This window comes from Oenanthe melanoleuca, chromosome 1A (genome assembly GCF_029582105.1).
Source record: "Oenanthe melanoleuca isolate GR-GAL-2019-014 chromosome 1A, OMel1.0, whole genome shotgun sequence".
In the NCBI taxonomy this organism is placed as follows: Eukaryota; Metazoa; Chordata; class Aves; order Passeriformes; family Muscicapidae; genus Oenanthe; species Oenanthe melanoleuca.
The window spans coordinates 23,405,695-23,426,386 of NC_079334.1; the positions used below are offsets into that span (position 1 = coordinate 23,405,695).

Sequence of the window (20,692 nt, forward strand, 5' to 3'; positions counted from 1 at the left end):
GAAGGTTGCCAAACTCCTGTATCTATTATTTTGTGTCTTTCACCATGGCATCTCTGATATAGGTAGGTACTTCTGAGCAGTGTTAGAAAGGTACCTAATTTTTTAAAAAAAATAAATACTCCAAGATGAGGATCGTACATACCATGGTGTAAAACTGAGTGTTGAGCACTTATGGATAAAAAAGCCTTTGGGACTGGAAAACCAGTTTACAATTGCAATTTAAAACTAGATTCATAAGTTTTGTATTCAGGGAAAACCTTTGTTTGGGAAAACATTTGGGAATTTAAATCCTAGATTAGAGAAAAATTACTGGTTTTTTTCATCTTGTTGCTCAGAGTCCTAGAGCAGGGCTTTGTTTGAGTTCAGGTTATTGGTCACTTGTGCATTTGCAGGAAACCAAATTTTATCTGGAAAAGGTCTATCAGACTCTAGGTTTTAGTATGTGTTTTTGGGGGATGTATGTCTAATAAGATACTGGGACTAAATGCTGAATTCTACTGTAGGAATTCTGGGGGTTTTTTGTATCTTTATAAATTGGAGAAAACCACAGTATTATTAAATTTTATTTTTTATGATTTAGTGTATATTTCCTGCATCTTCTCTCTAGGCTGCTTGATATCTCCAGTGTGTCATCTCAGTGTCTTGCTTAGCAGAAGGAGCCTTTCAGTGCTTGTTCCAACTGTGTAGTGATACTACTTCAACCTTGCTCATCACTTGCGTTTGTGATCCTTCTGAGAGGATTTACCCAAAAATCACTTAGATTTATTATTTGACAAATGGAGTCGTTTTGCTGTGTAGATTTCACTGACAACTAAACAATGCACACCTGTCTCCAAGGATTTTGTTTTTCTGTCTTTACTTAAACTGTAGCAGCAGGCTGAAGTAAAATACATCTGTCTCTGCATATGGTGGTGTGCCTGATAATAAACTTCTGTGGCTGCCTTGAATTTGTAGGACTTTGTGTAGAACTTAAGCTAGGACAGATTCTTCCCCTGAACAGTATCTGACAACCTATTGTTCTCCTCCTAAATAGCAACAAGTTTTCTTTAAATGGACTGACATATCAATGTACTTAAAGTTCTCTTAAAAACTCGATGTGCAATATTCTCCTTCAAAATAGCTATTTCTTCCAAATCTTCTTGAGGAAAATTAGAAGTGCTGAATTCTGATGGACTCAAGCCACAGTAACTTGTTGCTCAGTTGATGCTGTTCCTGTAAACACACCTCACATCAAGCATGTGAAGTTGGAGCCCTGTCTAAGATTTTCATTAAAAAGTGCAAGTTAGGTACAGAACCTTGAAAAACAGGTTATTTTCTATTAGTGGTCATTGTGAGATGAGGCAGATGAAGATTTGGCTCTTTCCCATTTGATGGTGTGAAACACCTCTGTACTACATCTTTTGTTGTATTCCTGTAGGAGATCTAAGGATAGGAGTTTTGTTAGGATAGTCTCTGCTTGCAGAGTCAAGATTTGCTATTACCTTTTTTTGGTAAGGCTTCCTAATACCACTGAATAGACAATCTCTCTTGTTTTAAGAGAGATTGTAACACACTCCTACTGTTTTAGTGAATGAAAAGACACTACTTTTCAGGGGCTTTTGATTTTTGGAATCCTAGTAAAAAGTAAACTTTCAGCAAAATGCTGATATATGACTCGCTCAGTACGAATTTTGGTGAAGCTAAACTGCCTTTTACATATTGCCGAATGTAATTTCGGGAAATCTGGGATATTACTGGATTAAGATAATGAAGTCTGATCTGCTGACTTATTTTGTTTACTTGTATATTTTTTGTACATAAATTCAGCATTTCTTTTTGCTTTTACTCTGGAGTAATGTTGAATGAACTCAGAAAAGTGACTTGACTTTTTAGTAATTGTATATGCAGATTGCATCATTTCAAAGTCGTTGTTAGCTTGACAATGGAATGAACTTTAGTCTTTTCTTGAAACTGATTTGTAATCGCTTCTAAAATGAATTCAGTGTGATTTGTGCACATAAGGGTGTTCCCATCCTATCTGCATGTACCCAGTTTTTGTCCACCAGCTTCTATAACTTTCTTGACCTGTGTGCATACACAGATGCCACTGGGAATAAGAATGCTAATTTAGAGACTTGAGTAAAGTTAAAGGTGGCCCAGTGAAATGTGTGGAAAGAGCTACATATTCACAAGGAAATTATTATTAATGGTGTGACTTCAGCATTATGGAATTAAAATGTCAAAACTTCATCTTATGTGGATTATCAGTGATGGCAAGACTGGTACCTTTGTATAACAGCATGAATAAACAGGTACATAAATAAAAATGTCTCCTTAAATTCCTCCTTAAAGAATATTAAATCTTCAAACACACCCTATTCCTGAATTTTGACCCCAATCTTTTCTGTGTGATTACATCACTTCAGTTTCCCTAGAACAATTACAATTCTATATTCCAGACTCATAACCATTGCATTTTCACTATGGTTTTCTGTAGTTAACTCCAGCTATCATCTGTATCTCTAAATACTGTTTTTTAAAGAACTTTGAATATGACACTGAGAAGTTTGTTATAAATACAGTTTTCTTCTGAAGATGCAAAAAACATGCATCAGTCAGAGTCTACTAAAATAGGCATTTTGGTCAATACTAGTTTGGGAAAAGTATGATTTAAACTTACAGGCTATTGAGACTTCACAAAATTGAGACTATTTTCCTTAAATGAAAGTTGATGTGTTTGGCACCAGTGTTTGAATAGGGATTAGGATAGCTTAAAACAGAGGTCCTAATTTTAGGACTTCAGTAGATGTTGAATGATATGCTGTTGCTGCTTTAGAACAATTTTTGTTGTAAAATACTTACATTTATGCCTGATTGTTACAACTAATACTGGAATCATGTGCATTCTAGATGGTGAATTGGACTTTGATCAACAAATATTTGTTTGTTTTTAAAAATATTTGTGCCAGAAATTGTGTACTACGGTAATGTGCTAACATGTTTTGAGACTTTGTGTTTGTTGTCTTCCAGGCGTTTTGAATAAGGGGGTTTTTAATATGTTTTCTGTTTGTATTCTTTACAGTCTTACCTCAAATTACAATGATTCTTGATGTAGTGAAGAAACAGATCCTTTCTGGATTGGCAGGGAAGGAAAGCAGCAGTGCTTTCCCAGTTTCTTACGGGGAACAGAATTAATATCAAAGTCTAATGCTGAAGACTGTTACTCAAATAGCATAATACAGAGCACGAATTCACAGTTGCTGTTGAGCAAGGGGTCACCCCCCCCATTAGGGTTATACAGGGAGTGCTGTCTGAGGATTTTGGAAGCATTAAGCTGCAATGATGACTCTAGACCTTAATATCTTAGGCTGATGTGGATGTTTTGCCCCTTCATTTTGAATCAATTTAGGAGATGAATTTAAGTTAATTCTATGTTTTAAGTTAGAACATTTTGACAGAGCTTGTGTTACCATTGCGTAATTGTGGCTTCATAGAGGACTTACATGAAAAGCCCCCTCTTTTAAGGGATTTGATGGCCGGGTCTCCAAAGTGCAGTATAGCAAAGCTCCAACCAGGTTGGTATGTGCCCCTTCCTTAGGTATGTGTGTTTTTTTTTTTTTTTTTTTTTTTAATTTTTTTATTTTGTTTTGTTTTGTTTTGTTTTGTTTTGTTTTGTTTTGTTTTTTGTTTTTTTTTTTTTCTTCTTCCTTGATAAAACTGCCTGGACTTGTGTAGCTTAATTTCCTGTCATTGATGACTTTATTAGCACTTTGTTTCAAATCTGTGCTTCACTTTGCTTCTGCATTTTCATGGATACTTGAGGGTTATTCTATGAGGTTGTGTTTCCTTGTCTTGCCCTGCCTTTTTTGGTTTTATGTTTTGAGTTCTAGCTTTCTTTTTTTGAGGACATTTCAGACAGCGTTTTGGGGCCTGTAATGCTGGTGTTTGACTGCAAGCCTGAATGGCCGATTTCTCTGGAATACTGGAGGGATCTTCTAGGCACTTTCTCTATTACATGTAGAGAAATTACACTTTTCTCTATTACATGTATTACATGTAACTGTTCAGTTATGGGTAGCTTTTGTATTGCCATGCAGGGAAGATACTGACCTCAGCACCTTACTGTTATTCTTTGTCTGAAAGCATGGCAGAGGTGTTGTGGTCCAACATCATCTGTGGTTCCTGTCAATCCTGTCACATACTTTGTATTCATTGTCCTTTATTAAGCCTTGTCTGCCTGTTTTGTTGTGAACCCAATGACTGTGATATAAATTGATCCACTAAGAGGTTGCTGGGCTTCAGAAACATTTGTATAAAAAAGGTGACTGTTCAGCAGCTTTCTAAGTTGCTGTGTCTCAGTTTGGAATATAATGGGGACAGGAACTGTTGAGTTTCTTACCTCTTTGCTGGTCTGACAGAGGTAGGCTCAGGACTCAGTAGCTGTCTGACCTATCTGCTGTGCAGGGTTCTTGAGGCATCACTGATCGCACATGATGCTTGTACCAACTCTTCTCAAGGCTGAACGCTTGGATGTCTTGAGTCTGAGGGTTTGTACCTGTGAGAATAAAGTGTTGCTATTTTGTAGCATGTGGGGAGGTTCCTAGAAAACAAGTATTGTTCACTGCAGCCTATTTGCTAAGATCAGATGGTTTCCATATAGACGGAAATACCTGTTTTATTCTGAAAGGTGAATAAAGGTCTGTTGTCTTAATCCCGAAATAAGAAAATAACAGAATCCTGACTGTAGGCTAGAAAGCATGGAAAAAACTCATATGTGTCACCAGAACACATGCTGATTTCCTTGCTAACTAGTTAGTATTGATATATTTTCCCTGTTTTATAAGCACTGTCATAAATTGCTGCCTTGCCTGCTTTGAGAGCTGTTGCATCACTGGTGCTACCAGGTGCTCTTGCAGTAAAACTAACTTGAAATAAATACTTTGTAGCTAATTTGAAAATTGATCACTTGATAAGACACTGAAGTCTTATTGACTTAAGGATTTTGATTGCACATTCTGCATGTATTAGTTTAAAGTCCTTTTTTGTGCCAGGTGGCTTTTCAGCCCAGGCTGGCAGTTTCCTTGCAATCTTGCGGGTTGGATATTGTCAAATGCAGACTTCTAGAAATAGAATCTAAAATCAGGAAGACAGTCCATAGTATGCAATGCAGGTTAGTACACTGATTTTTGAAGTTGTCTTCTCACAGTTTTAGGCGCATTTCATACTACTTAATCCAATCTAACTGAACTGCCACTGATAAATGGACCTGCTCCTACTGTCTTTTCCGATTTTCTCACTACAGATCTGATGTAGCCAGGGCAACTTAGGTCAGTTTCTTGACTTTTTTTCCCTAAAGACTTGCGAAGTGTTCAGTAGTGATACAGTTCCTGAAAGGAATTATGATATGCCTTTACACGTTGAGATGATCACAGGTTAAGACTTTCGGATCTGCTACTTAGATGTTGTTTTGAGGAGGTTTTCTTTTCTTTGCCTCTTGGGTGGCAGCATCAATCTATTATATATGTTCTTGTTACATATAGAAAGAATACAGTAATAATACCATAAACAGCATAATGGGGAATCACTCTGTGCTGCTCTACTGACATCAGAATTCAGCTCTACCACCACCACTTCCTTCCAGTGTATTATTGGATGGTTTTGGGCTTTAGGCCAGATACTAACTGTTTTGTTACATCCTGATTTTTCTGTGTCAGGATCTCTAAAGATCCTGTCCTGGTGGACAAACGTTTGCAGGACTAATATTACTCCTCTGCCTTCCCACAAGCTTGATTTTGTTAGTGAGAAATCTTCGCGCATACCCTTAAAGATTACAAGAGTATCAGTGGGCTCAGCGTACTGGAAAGTCAATCGGTTCTCTGGATACTTCTCACCATTGTCATAAGCCATGGCTTTGGCTATATATGATCTTGTTTTCACATGGTTTATGAGCTGCCTGGCCCAGCCTTGACAGTTTTTGAATTGGTCATAGGTAGAACTCTCTACATTGGCCTTTAGGGCACCAATTCTATGTAGAAGACTGAAATGGATTGCAACTGTTAGATACACACAAGGTCCTATTCATCTTTATGGTCATTTGAGATTTTGTTTCAGTCTTGTATCAGAAAATTTTTGCCTCCCAGCAGTTGACTAAAAATGTAATTTTCATAGCTGACCAGACAATTGAAAGTGTTTTTCTTTATCTACTGGCTAAAGAAGGTTTATTTTTGAAGGTCTATTTTTGGAAAAGACTTCTAAAAAGAGCAAACTCACTCCAGAATATTGCATTCTTGCTAGTTACTACTTACAATTCTTGCTAATAGTTGACAGTATTCTTTTACAATTAATTGTCTGTAGTATATTCTCTAGGATTAAAAATTCTAGCAAGTTAGTTTGCGTGGAAAGTTTTATATGGAACGTCTCAAATGTTTTGATGTAAAGAACTAATCCAATTTGGATTATTTCACAATCATTCAGGTTGAGGGTGGGTTTTGTTTGTTTTTTGTAGCTGGGGCTACATTGTGTTAATTAAAAGAATTAATGACACAGTTTTATTACATTTTTCTTCTTGTTCGCTGATGTCACAGAATGACCCAGCCAGTGAGCTCAGATAGCTTGTACCTGGATGCTCCAGACTCGTAAGCCTTATAGCTGAAACTAGCTCCTTATTTATGAGGAGGGAGAATTTCAAGAAGAGTGAAATCTTCAGAGACGCAGATTAATATTTTCTTGTGAGTCAAGCTGACCAAATCTTTGTCTCTCAAAACAAGAATTGCACTGCCCCTTTCTGGTGTTGCATCTGAAATCATCTATGTGGTCTTCCTGAGAAAATACTATGTGGTAGTTTGAAAAACAAATTAGTTTTTCATATTGAAACATTTACCATTAATTTTCCAGTGGGTTTGCTGAAGGGTTCTATATGCGGTGGTCTGAACTCAGGAAAGGTGAAGCGAGGACTTTTGATTTGGGACTTGCCCTGTACTGGAAGTTGTGTTTGTTCAAGAGCAGAAGTTCTTTGCCCAGCTACAGTCAAAAACGTGGCCTTTGGACTGTGTGGGTGCTGATGGGACGTGTCTAGGCTGCCATGATGGTTATGTTGTAGGTGCTGGGTCATGTTTTCTCCAGTCACTTAACTTTTGTTTTCAGTTTTATTTGCTCATCATTGAGGACAATAGACTACAACAGAGTTCCTGATTGTATCTTTTACTTCTTCCTCACTCATGAGGAACCTCCTTGTCAGGTTATTAGCAGAGTCTTTTCAGGATGTAGTTTCAACAGTTGCCTGCTGAATGTGTCCTGACAGTCTTCTGAGGTGTCAATGGAAGCTGATTTAAGGTGGCTTCAATTTTTTTGATTGCTTTTTACATTTCCTTTATCTCTAATTCCGGGGTCTCTTCCACGAACTCTTCCCTTGTTCATCGAAATGTAATTCTTAAGCTAAACACTGAGCACTGTAAGTTGATTTTGGTTTTAGTTTTTTGTTTGGGCTTTTTTTTTTTTTTAGTGGGGATGGGGGGGGTGTGTGGTGTGTTTTTAGATGAATCTGCTGACACACAACATTAAAATCATCATTTTAGATGAAAGAGAACTTGGACAAAGATTTATTCTTCTAATTATTCCTTCACTTTTGAATCTTCAAAAATGCCAATTATGCAAATGAATGATCAGTCCTTAGTGTGTCTTGCAAAGCTTAACATCTAGCGCAAGATGTATGGTAATGAAGAATGGGCTATCTGATTTTAGTAGTTTAAAAATTCTTTCATGGAAATTTTCAGTCCATCTCTGGTGGTTTGTAGTAATGTAGAGTGTATAAAAGGAGTGTTAAAATCCCTGTTGTGGTGTCCCTGCATTCTTGTCAATCTCATACCGTGTTTTCAGAATTCTAAAGTCATAGTCTTATCCATGGTAACAGTTGTGAAGTTGTAGAAGCTTTTAGTCTGGGTGTCTGGTAATTTGGATATAGTATCATGTGAAACATTTTAAACAGATCTATAATGCTGATGAATTTTTCTGACTTACATGCTATTCAACTGTAGGCTTTTTCCACTAATATTTGAACCATCTAGACCTTGAGCTCCACCATTTTTGGTCACTGCAGCCAAGGCTGCATTTGAGCTTTGCATTCCTCACCAGATACACATTGTGGAATGACAGTTCCCCTCTCACTTGGAGAGGGAAGTTGTCATCAATGCATGTCAGACATCATAAGCTTTCCAAGTTATTTTTGGTTTAACTACTATAGGTTAAATAGAACAAGGTATGTACTACTACTGCAGATATGAGAACTTCTTGTTCTCTTGAGCAAATCGATTCTGGGTACTATGTAATATTCTTGTATCTATATAGTCCAAGTAGCAATCTTTGGCCATTTAGTTACCTTGGCTATTGCTTTGCATGGGCTCTTGAGATGGGAATTTGTTTTTTCATTCTGGTTTTTCACAGCTTTGTGGCAAGGAGGGTTACTTTGTTTTCTGACAGTATTTGTTGTGGGAAGATACTGTCTGTCCAGTGAAGTTCAATGAAATTTGGCGATTCAATGCTGGTAATGATTGCATGTGGAAGAATAAAACAACCAAACAGCTACCCAAAATACGTAACCAAAAAAACCAAAACAAATGCCAGAAAACCCAATTCAACATAAAACCCTATAACCAAACCTCTATTATTTTATAAAGAGTAAATTTAAAAAAAAATGTATTGATATATTAATTATTGGTGTTACAAAAGTTTAGCAGACAGAGTTTAGCAAAAGTTATAAAGACAGCGTTTTCCCATCAACCTGCTAATTCTTTCTTGTAGTTGCTGTTTAATTTCATTGGCTAACTCTGAAAGATTTCAGTATGTATTTTTTACTCCTCCCTTGTCAAAATTCTCAAGTTGGGAGATTTTAGGCTGAGATATCCAGTGGTCTTTCAACACAAATTGTAGAAGGCTGAAGTAGAATGGTTTTCTCTAGTTTAGACCCAAAAAGTTTAGAATTACTTTTATCCTGACAAATTAGATAGCATTCAGTAACAACTGATGAGGTATTTTGCTCAAATATAAAAAGTCAAGTTCTTCTAGTTACTGGAAAGTAAAAAGTAGAAACTTAGATGCTATTAATTGCTCTGACCTCATATACAATTTATTTTGTTTTTCAGATTTTGGATCACTCTTTGATCTGGAACATGACTTGCCAGATGAACTGATCAGCTCCACAGAACTTGGACTCACCAATGGTGGTGACATTAATCAGCTGCAGACCAGCCTTGGCCTGGCACAAGATGCTGCCTCTAAACACAAGCAGCTGTCTGAACTTCTACGGGCTGGTAGCTCCCCAAATCTCAATATGGGGGTTGGTGGCCCTGGCCAAGGCATGGCCAGTCAAACCCAACAAAATAGTCCTGGAATGGGAATGTTAAATAGCATGGTGAAAAGCCCCATGGCACAGGCTGGGTTGACTTCTCCCAATATGGCGATGGGTGCGAGTGGACCAAACCAAGGTCCTTCTGCTCAATCCACAGCTGCAATGATGCCAACAGTGAACAGCCCAGTTAACCAGCCTGGCATGGGAATGAACACAGGGATGAATGCTGGCATGAATCCTGGGATGTTGGCAGCAGGCAACGGACAGGGGATGATGCAGGGGCAAGTCATGAACGGTTCAATTGGAGCAGGCAGAGGGCGACCCAATATGCCGTACCCAAACCCAGGCATGGGCAGTGCTGGCAACTTGTTGGCTGAGACACTGCAACAAGGCACTCCACAGATGGGAGGGCAGGCTGGACTAAGAGGGCCACAGCCTGGAGCCATGAACAAGGTAAGACAAACTAAACTTCATTACTTTTCCTCATTGTTGACTTTGTTTTGTAAAATTAATCCTCTGCACTGTGGATTCTAGGTTTTTTTTTTTTTTTTTTCTTTAAGAATCCTGTATGATGGATTAAATAGTTTATATGCTGCTAAAGTGGAATTTGTGATGGTCATAAGAAGCAAAAATTGAATCTTGCGTAACAAACAAGACTATGGCTAGATTAAAAAGCCTATTTTAGAAATCTTGTGACAGTGCAGATTATCCATAACACTGAATAGTAACTTGATTGTATTTTATTCTGTTTTACACTTTGTCTGCAGCTGTATTTTTCCATCTAATGTGATGCTGGTATTGCGAGTGTAATGGGAATCCATCAGGCCCTTATAGATGCTGTGGTGCTTTTTTCTGTAGGACAGTTAATGCAAGTATTTGTTGTCTGAGATCAGCTGAGTATTTGTGCTGTAGCAGATGCTGAGAGGTACTCACAGGTTTGAATTGTCTGATCTACTCACTGTATGTGCTGGGTATTCGAGTTACTGATGGAGAATGAATGCTGGTGTAGACATCTGAAGACAATGTTGGATTTTTAAGACCGCTAATCTGACTCAGTTTTAGTTTTAAAATTTGTAGTGTCTATTTATGGAGAGTAAAGCAGAAAGCTAAACAAAAAAAAGTGATACTGAGAGGGAAATAAATGTGCTTTTGTAATCCAGAAGGTTGGAAGAAAGTTGTTGCCATAAGTCACAGAAAAGATGAGAAAAGATTTACTGGTTTAATTAGCAAAAGGATGTCTAAATTTAATTTTTGTTATGCACAATTAGTCATCTAAAAGTAGGAGCCACTTGAGTATTCTCCATTTTTTTGTGTTTTGATCAAAAGCATAGAAAATGAGTGTTTTAGTTCATTTAAGTGGGTATTTCTTGTTTCTTGCTAATGAGGGGAGAGGGTTTTTTTAAGGTGCTTTGCAATACCTAAATCTATCTCAGAATACCTAAAGTCAGTCCACTTGGAGGACTTGGAATGATAAGTAACAGTCTATAAATGTATCTGAAACATACTTAAAAATTATGCTGAGTATTAATGATTTTGTCATGCTTTAATATATTAAGTGAAATTACTTTGGTGTCTTTGAGCATTAATTATGAAATTCTTTGGTCTTAGTTGCTTCCTTAAGCTCAATGTGCTAACTTTAGGGGGTGTGTGTCTGTGTGTGTGTGTATATGTTTAGTAATGAGTTGCTTCTGTTGTCTGGTCATTTCAGATAATTTTGCCTGATAGGAAAATTGATGCAAAGCTTGATTGCTACGAGTAGAAAATTTATATGCAGCTTACAGTGGTAAGAAATACGTAGCTGCTTGAAGTATTCTTGCATTGGAATTATATAACACCTCATTCATTATTCCTTGGCTGGGAAAAAAAAAAATAAAATAAATTTGATCTTCAGAAAGCTGTATTCAGAGGTCAAAAATAGACATATTGAGTGTTTAAATGAAATGCAACTTCATCTTTACTTATCAGGGCTAGAGTTATGCGCTATAATAAACTCATTTATCTAAAATTAAAGAAATCAAGCTTTTGACCGATTTAGTCTAAAATTAAATTATCTACTTTCCTTACTTAAATTCCAAAAGTTCTGTACATCTAAATTAAGAACACTTTATGCTTTTGAGAATATTCAGACCAAATACGCAGTAACTTCTGTTTTTTAGTTCATAGTCCCAGACTGGTTAAAAATACTTAAGCTCTTTAACTAGTGATAAAATAATCTTGAGACCTTTTTTTGTGTGAAGTTTAGTGGATATAGGCCTTCTAAAGGAGTTAAAACTGTCGGATGAGAAGGAACAGTCTGAAATGGAGGCTGAAATTCCAGAATGTCTTCAATTGGTTTGGTTGTTGGCAGGGAGCCTGTGTTTCACTTCATACAGTAGAGTTAGCAAAGTCTCACAACAGTAATGTCTGACCATTTTATCTCCCCACCCATCTGCTTTTGGGTTTTCCCACCTACAAATCTTCAAAAAGTAGATGAAAACAGAGGACCTTAAGCAGTTGTTTTTAAAAGCCAGTTTTTCTAATTGGTAAATTTAGTAGTGTGTTACTGTTAATGTGGGAGTTTGTGTAATAACGTCTGTAGATTTCCTTCATTGCTGCAAAAAATGCACATTATCCAGAAGCTCTCCTTCAGTAGGAGGAAAAAAAAGATGGGATGCTTTGGTTATGATTGTTGACTTCATCATGTTAGCTTGCCAAAGGCAGCCCCTTTAGATGATGGGAGGGTTGCTTCAGAGTTCTCTCTCAGTGAAATAGAGGTGTTTTGTGCAATGATTTGTATGTAATAGCTTAGGTTTCCTATGATGCTGAGCAATTGGGAGGGAGGAGGTTATGCTATTCTAACAGGAAAGATGAGCTCCAAGGGGCTAGTCAGTTTGGAAAGTGAAATTGGTTATGTTTCCACTTTGTTCTGTTATCCTGTGGAGTTACTGTTTTCCTCTTCTCTTCCCAAAATGTTGATTAGCAATAGAGCAGAACACTTGCTTTGCTCATTATCTATGTACTTCTGACCACCTCTAGTTATGCATGCTACTTTTAGGACTTGAAATTCCAAATGTCATTTCTTTTCATAAACTTATCCTGTCACAATCTGATGTTTCCATCCTGTGGTTTAGTGTAGTTTTCTGTCCTGATGTTAGCAGTCATCAACATATGAAGAAGCAGTTCTGTCCGGATGCTCTGTGCTGGTTGCATGACAGGCTGGGTTGAGAAACTAAACCTGAGTGAAATTGAAACTCAGGTGGTCATTAAAAAAATAATTAGTTTGAATTGTTTTTCAGGTCCAATTTATACTCATCAGTTGGAGAGGTAGTATCCCTGTATTAGGGAGGGGATCTTTTAAAGGAGTTGATCTTGCCTGTTAGAGGAGGGTGTGAATCCTACTTTGATAACAGTACAGGCATAAAAATGTCTGTGAAAGTCTACCTTGAAAAGAAGCATTAGAAGTTTGGAGGGAATGAAATTGTAAGAAGTTTTATGTTCTTGAATAGTTTTTTGTTTTCTATGTGCTTGGTTTTGTGCAAGTTAAAAGGATAACAGACATGCCTTTTACTCTTGAAAATAGTGTTTTGGAAATTGCATGTAATGCTTGCGTTCTGTCATCATTTTTCAGGCATTTTGTTTCACTAGATAGTTTTACAGCTTTGATTTGATTATGAACAGGTAACTTATTACAAAGGTTGCATTGGTAAAAGCTGATTCATGTTTCCGGTTTGGAATCATTCTTCATTTGGAATTTTATCTGGTTAAAACCTTTCTTTTGTTCTTCCACAGGGTTCTGCTGAGAGTGCCTCATTTAGGATCTTAACTGTCCAGCCTTGTGTGAGGGGAAGAGGGTGTTTTGTGTATAAGTTGCTGTATGCATTTCTGTCATAGTAGTGCTCTGCCACAGAATGGTAGTCCTGACCTTCAGGTCACTTACATTTCCTCTCTGTTTCAAGAAATGTTCCCTTACTCCACTAATTAAGTGGATGTGTAGGCAGATTAGTAAGGGCATTACTACTACCTCTGCTATGTGAGCATTTCACTTGAAATGTTTAGTTCCAGTAGTAATTCTTTGTGACTTGGTTTACTCTTTCAGTAAGTACAAAGCTCTCTTCTATTACTGGCTTTATTAGTTTAACCTCTGTTTAAAAGATTTAATGGCAATATTTTACAAAGACAAGCCTAATTTGTTAGAATCTCCTTAACTTTCTCTAAGTAGAACAATAAGAAATTTCATAATAGATTTTTGATCAAAGTAGAAGAGATGGAAGATGTCACCCTCAAATTGTGAAATGAGATTAAGAAAATAAAAACATCATATATTCCTTAGTGTTAGCATATTTAGTCTCTCATTTTAGATAGGTGGTCAGTGTTCTTGATTGTCTTACCTTTTTCAGTAGCTATCCGATATAACAGGTAGATGTATCCATAATGCTCTGAGTCTGTGACTAAGCATGCTGTATGATTCAAATGGTAGTGTTGAGTTCCAGTCCTTGGTTTTCTCTTCTTTGGTAAACCAAGGTGGGGGAAAAAAAAAAAAAAATTGCTCACTTTATACCAGAGAGTAAGAGAGAAATGTTTGTTTATGAGGGGAAAAATGGAGCAGTGAAGACTTGAAGTCTAAGTTTCTGGAGTGGCATGGGGAGTTTCTTGCAGAAATAGCTGTGACATAATGCTGGTGTCTTGAAATAGGCATCTTAAAATACTGTACAGTTAAGTGCAAAGAATAATAATCAATAACAGTCCTTGGAAAGAATGCAGCGGACACCACTGGCAAAATGTAGTTAGGGTGTGCTTGAGTTCAGTAATGCTCTACTAGTCAGTAGAATGGCACTAGGAAGTGATGTACAGTAAATTCTTGTTTTTGGAGACTCAGATGGAATTTACTTAAACTAAATTTCCTGTCTGTTCTTCATTGTGTGCAAGTTCTTGTATATGTGATGAAATTAAATGGAAGCTGTGAGGTGAGGAGAGGAAGAAAAACTTTGGATGAATATGAAGAGAAGTAGGAAGGGCAGTGAAAGGAAGTGGTGGCCAGGAAGAGTAAGTAGAGGTTGTACTTGCTGTCTTGTAGCTAGTAATTAAACTGTGTATGTTTTTGCATTGTACTGCAGATGAAGCCTTGTACTTCTCTCATGTGGTGATACTAACACCACCTTTCTTTGGCTGGTCCTTCTGCACTTGGTTGTTTATCTATCCCCTCCCAATGAACATTAATGTGCTGATGAACTGTGTGTCAGTCATTTTGGTTGTTGCCTACTGATAAAATTATATAGAATTTTGATCTTCCTTCTGTAGTCACGAGGCCATACATTTCTTCCTGTTACGTGTTTCCTTTTATTCATGTTTCTCAACATGTCACAGCAAATAACATGAGCATGCTCCTGCTTCTTGTGCAGGATCACAAGGCCACCTTGTGCCAGGTGGAGAACCTCCCAAATGACCCTTTTCTGACTCAGTCTGGAGTTGTATGCAGGTGATTTGTGCTAGGTTAGTCTGTGATGGCAGAACTGGGGGGCATTGCAGTGAGGTTCAGCTGAGGATCTGGCAGGTGTCAGTCTCACCTGGATCAAGTAATGGTTGCTGGTTTGTTCAGGGAACCTTGAGGAATTTGATTTTTAGTGTCTTAGGTGTTGCTTGAGTGTCTGGCTTTGAGTCAGTTTGGTGTGCTTGCCTGTTAACCTGGCCTGAGCTTCTCTGGTCTTTGCCTCTCCTGCAGCCTGGAATGGGAAAATACTACCTCTGTAAGGAGCAGCTAGGCTGAGCTGGGCACATGGTGTTCTGCTGCCAGATCCCTCGGCTCAGTGGGGTGAGGAGCAGGGAGAGCGCCATGGAGAGAGCCTTGTTGGAGGGGACTGATCTTGCACCCCCAAGCAGTGCCAGTGGCTGATGCTTGAGGAGGCACCAGAGATCCTTGTGCTGAATCAACTTGATGAGTAATTTCAAAAAGTCAGAAGCTTTGCATAGAGTGTTTGTTCAGCTTTGTTGCAAATATAAATATTGATTGGCTTGTTGAAACCGTATCTGTGAGTTTCATTAAAAAGTTGTTTTGGGTGACGTAGCAAAAATTTTTAACTCTTGGTTTGAGTTTCTTACCTGTAGTCAGGACAGAGCTGGCTCACAAGGTCTTGGTTAATCTGAACCCTTTCATATCAGTGTGTGAAGTCTCCAATTGTCTGAGTTTGGTGTCTTGATTTCTCCCTATAACACCAGGTTGTGAAAATGTGCCTACAGCCTTTAATTCTGAATTGTTTGGTTGGTTCTTTTGTTTTTTAAGGCTGATAGCAACAAAAGTTACAGAAGTCAAATGGGGCTGGTCATAGTGATAGCCATCATAGTCTGTGCTTTGGTGTACTTTCAGATGTCGACTGACTTTGGGAGCTGTGATTGTTAATGAGCTTGAAAGCTTTGCTCAGAAATTTATGGTTTTGGGGATATCCTTGCTTTCAAAACTGTCTCTGGAGTTTTGAAAGCCCCTCAGAGGGATCAGGCTATCTTAAGTGGAAAACATAGCTTGTTTTCTTAAGGGACTAATTCTCACTGTCAGGCCTTCACTAAGCCTTGAAAACCTGTTCTTCAGTTTAAGGTGGTAGTGACGATGGAGAATATTTCTGAAAGTGTGTTTGCTGACTCCTTATGCTTTTCTTCTCCCTTTGCCTTCTGCTTAACTTGCACATAAGATCTTACTGGTGTTCTGAGGGAGAGGAGGGAAGGCTTTGGGTCTTACCTGTCCTGGTTTTGGCAGCAGCTACTTCATTGGTCACCATAGGTGTATGCATTGTGGTCGAGACAGGCAGTGGGAAGGAAGGCTTTTAATTCTGCTTGATCATTACACAGTTTGTTTTGCTGCCATGTGTAGAGATTCTTTTCATTGCTCTCTAATGAATTACTGCTGTGTGATTACAGTTATTGCTTATGTGTGGAGGAGGGGGGCTGTCCTCAAGTGAATTCGTTTGTGCATATCAGATGTCTAAAGTGGCAGGTTCTTTAGTGGATTTTTATTCCTCTACCTGTAGCTTGACTTTGATCCTGCCTTATTTTGTAAATGCAAACTGAAGGCTGTTATAATGGATTGGAGGTTGTTACAGCCTGAAAAAGGGATGTGTGGCTAATTGTAGGTAATCTCAGGACATGTTGATTACTCCTACTGCCGGTTGAAGAAGCTTGGTGAGCAGAAACAAGGTGTTTCTTCTAGGGCATGATGCTTTGAGAATAAATGTAGAAGTGATTCGAAACAAGCCTACCATAGGTGTTACCTTCTTCTTTGAGTGCAGGAAAATGCTTTGAACCAAGGAGCATCAAGGAGACTGGACATTGTCTAGTCAAAAGTTAATGTGAGTTGAAACAACACAGCTCTTTAAAGCAATTTTGTTTGTTTGTTTTTGAGTTATGGCTTCTTGAGGATCCTGCCTGAGTAATGGTGAGAACTTGGTGATCTTAACAGAAATCTCCAGTTTTTCTGGTCCTCTATGACTAGTTCTTTTGGTCCTAGAAGGCAAAATTTCGCATGGAAAATAAGTGGGAATGCAAGGAATGGAAAAAAATGTCAGAGGACAAACAACTTTATTGACAAGATTGCTCCTTGTTCCTTAGGTTCTGGGCGTTCCAAGACAACAAACAGTATATTCTGGTGTGCTAGAAGTGTTGAATATGCTTATGGCTTGTATGAAACATGAATCTATTTCCCCTGTAGGTGGATGGTTCAGTGAATTTGTTTTGTTTGCAGTCTTTCTACCTGTCCTCTCCTGTGGCCTCTAGTATTACAAATGAGTTGGTGTGACTGTAAGGTGTTACCTATGACTGTGGTATATTCTTAAATTGAAAATGTTTCTGTACTGATAATGCAGACACGCATTGTTGTACCTGTTTGGAGAGGAGCTGTGGGAGTGCTAACAGTTGGGTAGGATGGTTTTGGGATAAACTTTAGTGATATGAGTGAAGATGGTATTTGTCTCCATTTGGAGTCTTCACAAGTGCAGGGAAGAGAAACTCAAGTCTGGGAAAATTATGTGGTCCGTGGTACAAATTTGTTATTCAGAAAGGTGAAATGAGAAATCTGTAGAACCAAATATTTTATAAAGAAATAATCTGGCCACTTCCATCCAGTCAGATCTCTAGGATTGTTAAGTTGGCTTTGTTGTGTTTACAGGAACTGTCTAGTTGAGGAGTTAATGTTGTGTGATGGGTAAATCTGTGAACCTGAAGGAGCAGGGGAAGCATGTGGTCAGTATTTCATTGCTGGTGGCAGTGATTGCTCTTGCTTCTCTGAAGTATAAATTTGCCTTTTTCATTGTGAACTTCATCTTACTTGAACACCTTCCTGTTTTAATTCCTAGATTGGAATGATGAGCAATCCCAGCCCTTATGGCCAGCCCTATAGTCAAAATACTGGGCAGCAGATTGGAGCCAGTGGACTTGGCCCTCAGATGCAGAATAAAGCTGGACTGCAGAATAGCTTACCACAGTTTCCAATGGACAAGAAGCCAGTTCCTGGGGCAGGAATGCCTAACATGGTAAGTAGAATGAAAGGTGTATTCAAAAAATGTTGTGGTAAGGAGGAGTAATATGCTCTGGTCTTGCCACATTGTAAGTTTTTTGAGGCTGTCATACTCAGTGTGAATATGTGCTCAGAATCCACAGAGAATGCACCAGTTTCAACCCCTAAGACTGATATGAGGAAAAGGGATGAGTTGGCTTTGTATGTTGTTAAACTGCATCTCCACTCTTTGGCCTTCAAACCCTGTTAGCAGGGAAAATGAAATGGAGCTCCTTAACTAAAATGAGCTTTGTAACTTATTTGGACACCTCTGCTCTCCTGTCTCATCCTTTCTTTTGTTGTTGCTGTATTGGGCCCCTTCTCCTCAGAGTATCTCTGTCTGGAGAATTGTCTTCCTGCTTGTACTCACTGATGCTTTTGGGAAAGAGAGGTGTCCCTTCTCAAACAGGTGTTACCTATGATAGGACTTAGAACCCCAGCCCTGTGTTTGTTCTTGTGAATTACACAAACACGTGCAACAGTCCTGATGTTTTAGGTGATTCCCTGGCAACTGTAGTAGCCTTGGTACATTTCCTTTTTACCTCGACTCTTATTGCAGCAGGATTTAAGGAAAGGGGAATAAGAATGGTGGGAAAAGTGGATGACCCAAGCTTGCAAATGCCAGTGCCTCACCACATGCCTTAACATTGGATTCCCTGGCTTGAGTTTAACACTGATGCCTCATTTTCAAAGCCTAAATTTGTTAGGGGTATGACATACAACATGTCTTACAGGGTTATTTTATTCCTATATATTTTTTTTTAAATTTAGTAAACAAATTCATATTTCCGAATATAGCTTGTGTTTCTCCCGGCTTCAAATTTCACTCCCACACACCCCCTGGGAGGGTCCATCTATTGATGTTACTAACTGTTGCTGAAAAAAACATTTTCCAATTAACTTTAGCACCTTTAAATTAAAAATAGCTCCATCCTGTGAGTTTTATTTAATGGTTTTTTAAGTTGAGCATGAAACATTGGAAGATGAGCAAACCAGTTGGTTGTATGAATCAATAAAAAAGCAGCCAAAACTTGTTCAGAACCCCAGCTGTCAAGTATGTGTTCAGTGCAGAGCATATAACTCTCTTGAACTGGTACCCAGCTGAACGTAGGAACTTGAAGTTGTTGCTGTCTCAGTTGTCATTTAGAATACCAGGCTGCAGACAAGACAGTTACAGTGATATTGAAACATGCACAGACCCTGAGAGCCTGGCTAATTGGTATAGTCACCTTGTAAAATGAAGGGTTAATACTAGTAGTCAAGAGCTGAAGAACTGGGGTTTAGAAGTACAGGTAGCTGGGGTTTAAAGATCTGGAGATCTCCAGAAACATCCTGTAGAATCTCTGGGAAGAGTAAATTATAAACTGAAGTCTGTTGAACTGAACTGATGCAAGCAACATAGAGTACCTAAGCCTCTCTTATTTGAGTGTTCCTCTCATGTCACCTGAAAGGAATACAAAAGAGTTCTGAACAGATACACAGAATTAGAGAAGACAAACTAGATGTTGCCATATCTGACATTAGTTCTGTACTGTTTATTATCCTGGAGCTGTGCTTCATCTCTAGCAGAGACTAGCTTGTTTTGAATACTTACATGCAAATTTGCTGATGGAAAATGGTTAAAAACTTCCCAGAACTTCTTTCATTCTCCTTTTCTAGGAGCAGTCAACTTGAGATACCTTATCCTGAGAGGGAAAACCCTATTCATTCTAAAATGAGCTTTCTTCCATTAATGCAAGAATTGTGGATGCAACTTTTTAGCCTTCAAAATGAGGAGATTTGAGATCTAAATGCTATTAATATTTTCTCGTTGGTCTAGCACTGCGAATTAACCTGTGAGCATGTGCAAAGGTCTGCTGCCCATTGATAAGGCAAGAGCAAGGACTAATACAGTGATATGGAGAGGAAATTGTGGCTGGCAAGAGAATTGCCAGGACTGTTGCTAAGGGGCATTTTTAATGAGTCCTCCAGAACTACGCATAGGTGGGCTATTTCCTTAGTCAGAGGATGTAGTAGTACTTATTTCTCTAATTGGACTTTTTCTTGTGTTGCTTTTTACTTGCTCAATGAATAATTTTCAAAAATATATTTATTTCTGGGAATTTCTTTTTCACCTTCTTCAGGGCCAGCAGCAGGCTCCCCAGGTACAGCAAGCTGGGATGGGGCCAGCAGCTTCTCAAGGAATGGGGTCTGGAGCACCAACAGCAGATCCAGAAAAGCGCAAACTCATTCAGCAGCAACTCGTTCTCCTCTTACATGCTCACAAGTGTCAGCGCCGAGAGCAGGCCAACGGGGAGGTGCGGCAGTGCAACCTCCCACACTGCCGAACCATGAAGAATGTCCTGAACCACATGACACACTGTCAGGCTGGCAAGTCTTGCCAAGGTAAGTGGGGGAGTGGTCATGTAGATGAGGTCAGTGTTTGAGGGAGGAGAAGGGCTCCTAGAAAGAGTTGGACTAGTGGGTGACTTGGGAAATAAGTTATTTGCTTAAAACAGGGAATTGTAAGCAACTTCTGAGCCTCTGTAAAGTTTAGGCAAGTTAGAGGGGACAAGATACAACAAAGAGATGAGTAAAAATCTTGTGACTAACTTCATAACTCACTGTAAAATCTTTGGGTTCTGCCTTTTTTTAAAGGTAGACGCAAACCAAGAATCTGCAAATAGGAGTCTACTTGTCTTCCTTAAACTAGAGAGATGAATCTTGAGCAATGCCAAGCCATGAATTTGACTGCTACTGGCACTTTTAGCCTCTCTCTCTCTCCTGTGAAACTGCAGTCTCCCTTTTTAATAGCCTTGGCTCATCTGGATTGTGCCGATAGTTGACATCTCAGTTGCTTGGCACAGTCTGCCTGA

The 20,692-nt window shown here is 38.6% G+C and overlaps 1 protein-coding gene across 1 annotated transcript in view; it reads left to right on the top strand.

The window, feature by feature from the left end:
- The window catches only part of EP300 (E1A binding protein p300), a 60,510-nt gene that overhangs the window by 6,591 nt on the left and 33,227 nt on the right, over positions 1-20,692 (top strand). Inside the window, exons 2-4 of the mRNA XM_056481815.1 lie at positions 9,117-9,775; positions 17,638-17,814; positions 19,961-20,222. Of these exons, the coding sequence (XP_056337790.1) occupies positions 9,117-9,775; positions 17,638-17,814; positions 19,961-20,222 (1,098 nt within the window). The remainder of the gene's footprint in view (positions 1-9,116; positions 9,776-17,637; positions 17,815-19,960; positions 20,223-20,692) is intronic.